Here is an 11,174-nt window from a genome sequence, read left to right on the forward strand (position 1 = left end):
GTATATAATGATTCACTGATTTTTTAATATGAGATTTTAAGATGTTGTCTCTTGAACTTATCAATATATATCGATTAGTGTTTAAATATATTGGATATCCATAGTAGATAAACATGATGTTTCATCTCTTAATTAATCCGTCTTGAGATGAGTAGTTCATGTGTATATTTTAAAAGGATAGGGTAGACTCTTCTGTTTTTTGTGTGATTTTGGAATATGATTACAAATTTAGAAGTCTTGCAGTTTGATTTTTCAACAGACGAAGGATGTGATGAGAAAATATTTAAGGGTTACAAAAAGAAAAAATAGAGATTATTCCTTATACCCACATCTACCTGCTAAAGGGGCTAATTAAACTGCTATAAGCCGTCTCTAGCAGGTAGGGAGGATAATGGAGTGAAGGGCTGCTTTTACCCTGCGAAGCCAATCTAGAAGTCTTACGGCCACTTCTATCCCTTCTTTCTTCATACTTGTTTTCATATACTATTCTATCCAATTAAGCATTGGCTTGATTATTATCGAATTCTGCCCTATAACGTAACTGTATGATCACTGGCGTTACGTTGAGGTTTTTGTGATGAGATTGACTTCGTGTTAAGGTTTGATTTCAGGGTAGTTCTGAAGGAAGCAAAAAAGAGGCTAAACTGCTTTTCATAGTCCCCGTTGGATTGATATTCATTTGAATATTTTAAAGAAAAAATGAAAACCAGAATGTAAACAATCCTTCAAAGAGTAAAATCTACTTAACCCCAATTCAATAGAACTCTCAGTAACAAAAATATATCAATCTACAACTGTTCAACCTTATACGTTTCAACTGATTACATTTATGGGTCAGACCAAACCACATCACATCTCCATATGAACTACACTTACATTTTTTTTTATTATAATTCATTTACTAGTATATATTATTAACTGATGAGACGGTCGATTTGATTCGGAAGGATGATAAGGAGAAAATTAGGTTTGGTGAGATATATATTGATGAATTTGCTGTTTAGGTTGGAATATTCGGTGAAAGGCGTGGACTCTGGAATTAGGAATTTCAGGAAAGCGGTGATTAAGAAGGCTATTGCATTAGAGGAGAAGATCGATTCAATTGCTGCTGCGAATGAAGCTACTAATGTGATTGATAACTCTCGAACCCGTGACTGGAGTAGAAGCTGTTGATCCGAGTTCGGAAGGAACTCTGGATCTCAAGGTTATAATTCCAGAGCACTTGGAGGATAATTCTACTGCTGATAACGCTAATCGCGAATCTGCTGATGATTGTGATGGTGGGAATGCCGATATGGAGTTTCTAAGTTGATAGAATTTTCATATCAGAAAATCAAAGATTTAGGGCACGTCGGTTTAAGTGGGTGTAATTTTAGTTCCAGTGAATTTCAATGGAGAAGGTTAAGATATTCTACAAACTGAAAAGGTGGATACAATCTGAGAGAGGAGGCGAGACAAATTCAGGTATGAAAATGGCCTTCTTGACACCCTAAATAGTGCACTGAATTTCACACATGTATCTGCCACAAATAGAAATATAGATACGATGATTTAGTCATATAACAATATGTATCATAATTTGCGACGGATGTGCTTTGTTACCAAAGTTTATACTTTTCAGTTTTCAACCTGTATTATATTCTTATCTAAATTGATAAATTATGCCCGTGACATTAATATATAAGTTTCTATCATATTGATAAATTATGTCCGTGACATTAATATATAAGTTTTTATCATATCGGTAGAATCCAAAATTCACAGATGTCACGATGAAGAGAACTGAAATCTCACAATGAAGAGGAAGACAATAACTCATGACGAAAACACAAATCTAGCAAAAACCCACATATTCGAATAATTCAAATAATTGAGAAATGGAACATGAGAAACTTTTTTTTCCAATAAATCCTTATAAAGTGGAAAACGTTTCTATTTTTTTAACAAAAAAAAAATAGAAAACCTTATCATACACCTATGTTTCTTAAAAAATAAAGAAAAAAAATTGCAATTGATGACCATTTTAGGAACAATAATTAAGGACATAGCAACACATTTAAAAAACAACAAATATAACAAAATTATCGCACTTGTATAGTTGATAGATTTCGTATGATCTATCACTGATAGACCAATATCATTAATAGAATTTGACAAATTTTGGTACATTTACAAATTTTTTAAAATGTTGTTATATACTTAGTTATTTTAAATCTAATTGCTAAATTTACAACAACCCCTTCTAAAAAATTGGTGCAAATCTATACATAAATTTAATCTTCTTCCTTTCGACTTATACATAAATTAAATATTTTTTTAATAAAAGAAATAACAAGATTAAACTAATATTTGGAGTTAGAAAATGGTGCCTCGTGGCAATAAAAAAGTAATTGAAAGACCATATCATCGTCATAACTATATTATCTATGAATTTGTTAACAACTCAAACCATAATATATAACTCAATTGTGTGACATTAATTACTAAGAAATTTATACTTGGAATCTTCCTATGATTCTTATATTAATTTTGAATTTTTAGTTGGTTAATTAAACTTATATATAAAGATTTATACCAAGTACACATTCTAGGACATTAATTATATATGAAATGGATGATGTATAATGAGTTGACAAGAATTGTATTTGTTTACTCTTAACGTGTAAAACGATGGTTTTATATTTATATACACATACCATTTTATTTTAATATGACAATTATTAATAGTGGTATGAAAAATAATTATTAGGTTGGTTGGTACTAAAGAAAGCAATATAAATAAAGAGGTTAGATCTAAGAGATGAGTAATTGGGTTGAGCTAGATCAAGGTTCTCTTCTTATGGATACATTAAAAGAAGAATCAAAGAAAATGGGGAAGGTTCATCAAATGACATTTGGGAGGAGAAAATGGACCAATGGAGACAAATTAAAAGCATCTCTCATTTTATCTTTTCACGTTCTATGTATTTTTGCACCTTTTCATTTTAATTGGAGTGCATTTTGGGTTGCGTTTGTATTATATATTCTCACAGGTCTCTTTGGAATAAGTATTTCTTATCATAGAAATCTTTCCCATAAAAGTTTCAAACTTCCAAAATGGCTTGAATATGTATTTGCATATTGTGGAGTTCATGCAATTCAGGTTTGACCTTTTTGAACCATCCTTTGTCTTGCTATTTTGTTTGAATCTATTTTTATTTTGAATTAAACATTAGAACTTTCTATATTATTTTATAACGTTGAGATTAGAAGTATGTTTATTTACCTCAAACAGACCCATCTTAAAAGAGAAGATGAGAAAGATGGGTGGGGATCTATCGGTTTAAATACTATTTTTGTCACCATAATTCTAGTTTTGGTTCTTTTCCGCTCTTGTACTTTAATAAATTTCATTGTCGCAACTATATATAATCTTTTAGCCTAATTCGTTCAATTTTGTTTATTTTATTCTTTGATGTATTTTTGAAAAATGAACCTCCAAAGGTAGAATATGATGACTTTTTTAAAGTATAAAATTCAACCCATTAACATTTTCAAAATAAATTAAAACTAAAAATACACAAAAAGACTAAAGTAGTATATTTTTTTTCAACTTGAATATATCTTAATGTTATTTTTTCAAATCTTTTATTCCATAACTGCCATCTATAATCTAAAATATTGAAATAAGTTTCATATCTTGTTGTTTGGTTCATTTTAAATATTTATTTTTCTTTCTAATTGTAGGGTGATCCAATCGACTGGGTGAGCACACATAGATATCATCATCAACATACAGATACCGAAAGAGATCCACATAGTCCTGTACAAGGATTTTGGTTTAGTTACGTCATTTGGATCTTTGATACCATTACTTTAACCAAAAAAGTCTGTCCAGAGTATTTTATTGATTATAAAGATAAAAAAAGAGGTGCCTTTTCCTTGGTTACTAAATATGGAAGTCCAAATAATGTTGCTGATATGGAGGATGATCCATTTTATAGATTTATTCATGATACATACTTACTTCATCCAATTGCTCTTGGAGTCCTTCTCTACATTGTTGGAGGAACACCTTTTTTTATATGGGGAATGGTAAATAAATCTCTCTCCAAAACATGCATAAATTTATTTTTTAAAAAAAGGGTTTCTTTTACTATCAATTTTAATATATATATCTACATATATAAAGGTTTATGACAATTAGGGATATATTGATATGATCTCTATTGATTCTGCAGTGTGTGAGGGCAACAGTGTACATGAATGTAGTGTTTATGATTAATTCAATTTGTCATTTATGGGGAAAGAAACAATGGAACACTAAAGATTCCACTAGAAATAATTGGTAAGTGCTTTATCGTGAATTCTTGTCATTTATTTTTCTTGTCATTTATTTACCTCACCAAATACAATCAAAATAGTTTCGAATTACGATTTGTAACGATTGAGTCTTTTTATATCGTAAAAAATATCATTATAGTTTAAGAAAATTGCTTACACATGTGTTGAGTTGATAAATTGATTAGAACATGTCTTGAGTTAATAAATTGATTAGAGATAATTTTTTTATTATTAATAATAAACTATAAAAATAGTGATAGAAATGACTGTCAGATTATAAATTTAATTATGTAATTCTATTATGGACTTTAATGAGTAGAAAACTTTTGATTTAAGAGTATAATGAAGGTGTTAATAAGAATGTCAACCTAGTAATTGAAATGTCTAAGTATGTTTAAAAACTCTCTTCCTCTATTATTTTATTCGAAAAAAGGAAAAATAACTTTTAAATATTTATTATAAATAGAAGTCAATATCATTATCAAACCAGAGACCTAAATTAATAATTAAAATAGATAATCTATTTTTTTAAAAAAATAATCTATTTTTTTAAAAAAATAGATAATTACTTACTATTTGAACTGATACATACCTTTCACAACTCATGTAACATTAGAAGAAAAAGACACTATACACCATCGATTATTGTACCATTATCATTTAAGAACTAGGTAAACTGATAGAGGTGTGGGTGGTTATTGATGAATACCACAGTTGTTTAGCAATATACAATGAAGCCAGTACTATATCTTGTATGTTAAAAAGTTGTATATATATTATATTTAATGAAATCTATCATGATTGTTTGATTTTTGTTGCATTTGCTCAGGTGGATTAGTTTGCCTTCATTTGGAGAAAGTTGGCACAATAATCATCATGCGTTTGAATATTCAGCAAGAGCGGGGATTGAATGGTGGGAAGTTGACATTGGTTGGTATGTTATATTGTTTCTTCAAGCCATTGGGTTGGCCACTGATGTCAAACAACCCTCTCAAGCTCACATGCAAAGGCTATCTATGGACAAACCAAATGAAGACTGTCAAGAATGATGTTTCACACTCCATATGTGTCTTAAATATAATTGTATGGTATTAAAAGCACTTAGAAAAAGGTCATTTTCACTAATAATTGTTTGCTTTAATTTCCCTTGTAAAGCGTGTATCAAATAGTAATGTTATTATTATGTTATTAATTTTATGCCTTATTATGTATGTCCATATTACAACATTGCCTACTAAATACTATATTTAGATTATATAACAAATATAATCGATTTTAGTAATTGATGGAGCAAATTTTGTTATTAGAATTCGAATCAAATAATCAACTAAATCACACTCTAACAAGTTTGGATTGAATTCATGAGCACATGAATTTCTTCAAGAAAAATCGTTTATAACCCAAGCCAACAGAGAGGGAGTTTATTGGAAAAAAAAAATTGTCAAGAAAAGATGGTAGAAGTGTAAATTATTTTTTAAAAAAAACATAGTTTGAGTTTTGTAGATCTCTCTAAAACATTAACATTTGATAATTGAATTCTCATTATCCAATCTAACCATTAACACTCCTAAATCAATTTGATTAGCTAATAAAAAGTTGTCCTAAGTCATAAAATTAGTGGAAGTTAGATAGATGAAAAACATACAAAATCTAATTTACACTAATTGTATATTACGAATAAGAGCTAAGATAGGTTGAAAGCGTAATTTTAATGCACCTAATTATAAATATTGATTGAGTTCAATATATCTTAAAAGTTGATTAGAAGCTTCTAATTGAAATATGTACAACTTACTAAAATAGTAAGATATTTGTAGAGGATTAGGGTTGTCAATGACTCAACTTTCTAGGATATTTGTAGAGGATTTTAGTGCTACACAGACGTTGTATTAAAAAATCTAGTTATACTCAGAGTTTATATTCCCAGAAGTGAAACAATGTTGAGAAACATAATATCATATTTGGAATACGTAAAAGAACTAATTACCATAACAAAAAATCTAGTTTGCCTATTAAAAAAAATAGAACTGAAATGTTTATCAAGGACAAATTGACGTTTTTGCTACATTCCGAGGCCAATAACAAAGAGAAAAATACAGAAAAAGCTGGTTGAAAATGGACTAGAGATCATATCAAATCCTATAACCCTAAGCTGACTAATGTATATATTTACAAAATTTGTTTTGTTTGATGCCTATCTTTTCTTTTTCCAGAGGATATAATTGGATTCAATAGGTGCATTACACTATCCCAACTTAATATTTATCTAGTCCTTGAGAAGTTTCAGAAGAGATCAACATTACTTGCCTGAAGTTTAGAAACGAAAATTGTTCTTTAAGGGGTCTCTTAATTAAAGTTGATTATCATTATTGACCATGTTGGAAACCATCTATTCAAAATAGCGATCACATCATCCAACTCCATATCATTTTTTATTAATCAATATATTAACGGACAACTTTAACTAAGTGATTATTTAGAACTACTTTTTAAATCATAGTATAAAAGAGTCACTTTTAAATTTTCGCTAATAGCATGATTTGGATTGAATTAAATATTACATTACAATCTGAAATAACTTTTAACTAAGCATGATTCTTTCTTTATTTCATGTGGAACAACACTTTAGGTTTTAGAACAGAAAGGATTAAGCTTTCAGCTTTAAAAAACTAATATAGTCAAATTAATTAGGTGTACAAAATGATTAAGAGTGTTAATTTGAGGACCATTATTAATATTATCCTAATTTAACCAAATCAATTAGGTGCAGAATAATGAACAATTAAATTAGTTCTCTCCATCCCTTAAGCCAAATCCTATTAGCTATTGTAATGGAGAGTTAATTTTAGATCATGTGTTTCATTCCATACAAAGAAAAAAAATATAGACTAAAATTTAGAAAATGCCTCCAAACTATCAAATGTTATGATAATACCATTTGAAAGTTCACACAAGATAATTTAAAAACATTGTACCCTTCTAATAATGTGAAAAAAAATCCACCCATATTATTCAAATAGTTTTGAAATTACCTCCTTTTTCCAATTTTTTTTAAAAAAACACTCCTTTTCCAAAATATTATAATAAAAAAAATTATGCATCAATTTAAAGCATGGTTTTTGGATTGGACCCTTTCTTTAATTTAACTTTTGCGTGAAATGCTATGTTATTATATTCCTCTCAAAATATTTTATCGTTTAAGATATATACTAAACTAATTAAGATTGATTGTTAAAACATAGATTATCAATCTACAAATTTAAAGTTTGGATTCTCAATATAGAAGTGTGTATATAGATAAAAATGTCTTGTTATGAACTTTTTCTAACCATTTTAAGGGTTAATGCAGCTAATTTTAAAAGTTAAAGTTCAAAGAATTTTTAGACTGAGGTTTATATAGTTTCTGTCTACAAAGATATTTTTGGAATTCTTGTAGAAAAATTTAAAGAGTAACTACGAATTAATATATTTACGAAACATTAAGTACAAAGTTTAGGAAATAGTTTTTTTCTATCGAGACCTTGCTATCAAATGGAAAACAGGAGGCTAAAGAGCATAGTGTTTTAGAACCACAAGTTGATTTTAGGGTTTCCACAATTTCCTAAGAATAATGGGTTGGTTTTACACAGCAAGTTACACTCTTATTAATATGAAAGTTATTGGCCCATGATTAAGTCATGCGATTTCATGCCCATTAAATACAGGCCAAATGTAATACCCTCCCTTCTAAAATTGTTTTTTGATGATTCCCAACGCTGTTGAAAGAGCATCGGGAGTTACCCATGAAATTTCAGATCTGGATTATATCTTCTTCCTCTCTTCTCTTCTCAACATGTTCCCTTTAGTTACCTCGGTTTGAAAACAAAAAATTTAGTGCTCCCTCAGTTCGATCTCTTGTCACTAAAACTAGTTGTTATGGATAGTTCGGTTAATTATTTGATTTGAATTTGACCATAAAATCTGCTCCATCAATTTATTATTTAAAACTTTACATGTTAAAGGAAACTGTTAAAGATCAAAGGTTAACCTTCCTGTAATTTTATTTTTCACTTCAAATTCCTGTCCCCTTGCTTGTTGGTTTTTTTTTTCTCTTCTAAGAAGCATGGTAGAATAATTGAAGAACAATATGTTTATAGGTGTAACAAATATTGGAATGTGTAGTAAAATTGACGTCATGGATTAATTTTACTGTATGCTTAGTAACTATTTGAGATTATAGTATATTTTCACAATACATAGGTGAAACTCTAATTACTAAACAAACAACAATATATATAAATAAATCATAATTAAAAAAAATAAACAAACAACTAAAATAATAATAAATAAACAAATAGCAACATCTATTTGTAATTAATATCAAAATAATTCACAAACAGTCTCAAAGTGCAAATTATGCACCCGCGACACATATAGCCTAAAAATGGCCTAATAGAGTCTAAGTATTGAATTGGAAGACAAAAAATTAGAACAGAAAAGGACCTCTCAAAGTTTTGTGGTCAAGAAATAAATGAGATAAATTGATTATTTGAATTGATGTGTGTGATTTGTAAAATTTTTTTTGTCGCAATGACCCAACTACCATATGATATTTATGGTGTACCAATTTAAAACTAAAATTTGGTTGTATTTAGTATTGAATTGGACGAACAAGATAGCACGTTGTTCCATTTAATTAGGTGTAATATATATATGTAGTAAAGGAATGCATGTGAGGGTCCCTTAGTTTTTTTATAGTCAAATCTTCTCACGTGGTCTCTAAAGATAGTATATCTCTTTTGTGTGTACATCATTTTCGATGGAATATCAATTTTTTCCAAAGAAGACAAAGTGCTTAGTATAACTTTAGGGCAGTCCCAAATGGAGTTCTAAGCTCTAACAAGACACCAAATTTTATTAAAATGTGGATTAACATGATTACAAGCAAGCCTAGAGGAAAGCTTAGTGAGAAGACTCTTAATTAGTTGAGCAATGCAACGCTTTAAAGTTTAGAGCTACAGTACTAAGCTTGTAGTCTTTGAAGAGTGGATGTCTATTACACCACAAGCCTAAGTATAGCTATAGAATCTTTTCATATATTTAATAAACTCTTTTTGTTTATTCGTAAAGATTCATTTGTTTCTTTCGATCCAAATGCACCATAGGATGACCCCTGCAGCTTTAAAGATGATGATGTTTCTCTTTTTTGTTAGTTTTATTTGGCAAAAGAAATCGCAGAGAGAATTGACATCATCATGCAAATGGTAACCTATATTTCGTTGTAACGTGTTCTCTACAAGAATCTAGTTTTCAATTAAATTTAATCTTAATACTCATTCTCTCTAGCTAAAGTTCTAAAACTCATATTGGAGGATGGAGGTTATGGTTTATTGTACTATTTTTTTCTTTGACTTACATGGTGTTTATCCCTTCATTTACAAATTTAATTACCTGTTTTAACGTACAATTTGTGATAACATTATTATTATTATATAATTTGAGGTATATATTTGTAAAATGACTAAATATACTTAGATACACAAAGTAAATGAAATATATGCCTTGGTAGAAAATGAGACTAAACATCATAATATATGATATATATTGTGTAACAGCTGCAATCTGTCATACAAATTAGTAAATAAATAAAGGAAAATATAAATTTTCTTTTATGATGAGTTTTGAAAATTGTGGAAAACACTACTTTTAGAAACACGACTTTCATATCTGTGCTTCTTTTTCCTAATAAAAATACTATAAATCAATGAGGTATTATAAACTTTTGTGCTTAATTTTTATGCAATATTATAAGATAATTAGACTATATATTCATGTAAAGATGTGAGTTTAAAATCCTTCTAAACTATCAGCGTAAAAGAAAATATATGTTTCTTTTTTTATTGGACTGAATATTTTTTGAGAGTTTATATACTAAACAACACGTTGTTACATCTAAAAACCAATTATAAAGATCATCAAGATTCAATAAAGATCATCAAGATTCAAGAATGAATCAAGCAAATGGTTTCCAGCTCAGTCCTTGAATCTCTCACCAAATCACAATCATGAACATATGAAAATGCATAAAATGGTCGGCAATGGATATCAAAATCACATCCATATAAAGATTAATTTGCCTTCTGTCATCCCCATAAATTTCACCCTTTTTTCAAGGTTGCAGGGTTGTAGCACACACACATATATATACCAACATGCCTTTTATGGAGGAGTTTTATTCGTCTTGTGTATGCTTTGTAAATGGGAAGACATTTATTGCCGTTGAGAGACCTTCCATATTTTGCCCAGGAGTTTAAGTCTTTCTGCAATAACTTTCTTAGCTAAAAGTGAGCATGGAATAATAAGAACGCATAAATTATATACATAAATTTAATCGATTAAATAACTCGAGTAACCAAATTTTCTTTTTATTGAAATGTGTGTATTCCTTGATTTTTCGAAACACAAACTATTTTAGTTTGTAAAATGACGGAAATAATAAAAGTGTAAATAGGTGTTTTTAGGGTTACTACCATCTCCTAATTACACCAAACAACTTTCAAATTATAGTTTTTCTCAAATCTTTTCTTATTTTCTTCTTATTGAAAAAAAAAAGAGTTTGACTTTGTTATCCAAATCACATTATAAAAAAACATATCGATGACGATCTACATTATTTTTAAAAATAAATAGATAAAAGGTACGTGGAATGCATTAGCTAGTCGGTAAGGGTCAACTAGTACTTGCAAATGAATTTCTACACGAGATCGGTTTTGTAGATTATCTGAAAACAGAATTTTAAAAACAAAGACGTAAACTGAAAGATGTAATTGCTTCTTTCAAAGTTTAAAACTTAAATACCATTATTTAAATAT

General features: G+C 28.7%; 1 protein-coding gene across 1 annotated transcript; it reads left to right on the top strand.

Moving 5' to 3' along the window:
* Positions 1-2,823: 2,823 nt before the first annotated feature.
* LOC101209490 (palmitoyl-monogalactosyldiacylglycerol delta-7 desaturase, chloroplastic) lies at positions 2,824-5,550 on the top strand. Its single transcript, XM_011656016.2, has 4 exons — positions 2,824-3,142; positions 3,727-4,074; positions 4,221-4,327; positions 5,153-5,550. The coding sequence occupies exons 1-4, from the start codon at positions 2,840-2,842 to the stop codon at positions 5,370-5,372; spliced, it is 978 nt and encodes a 325-aa protein (XP_011654318.2). The 5' UTR covers positions 2,824-2,839; the 3' UTR covers positions 5,373-5,550.
* Positions 5,551-11,174: the final 5,624 nt, after the last annotated feature.

Source organism: Cucumis sativus, chromosome 4, assembly GCF_000004075.3.
Source record: "Cucumis sativus cultivar 9930 chromosome 4, Cucumber_9930_V3, whole genome shotgun sequence".
In the NCBI taxonomy this organism is placed as follows: Eukaryota; Viridiplantae; Streptophyta; class Magnoliopsida; order Cucurbitales; family Cucurbitaceae; genus Cucumis; species Cucumis sativus.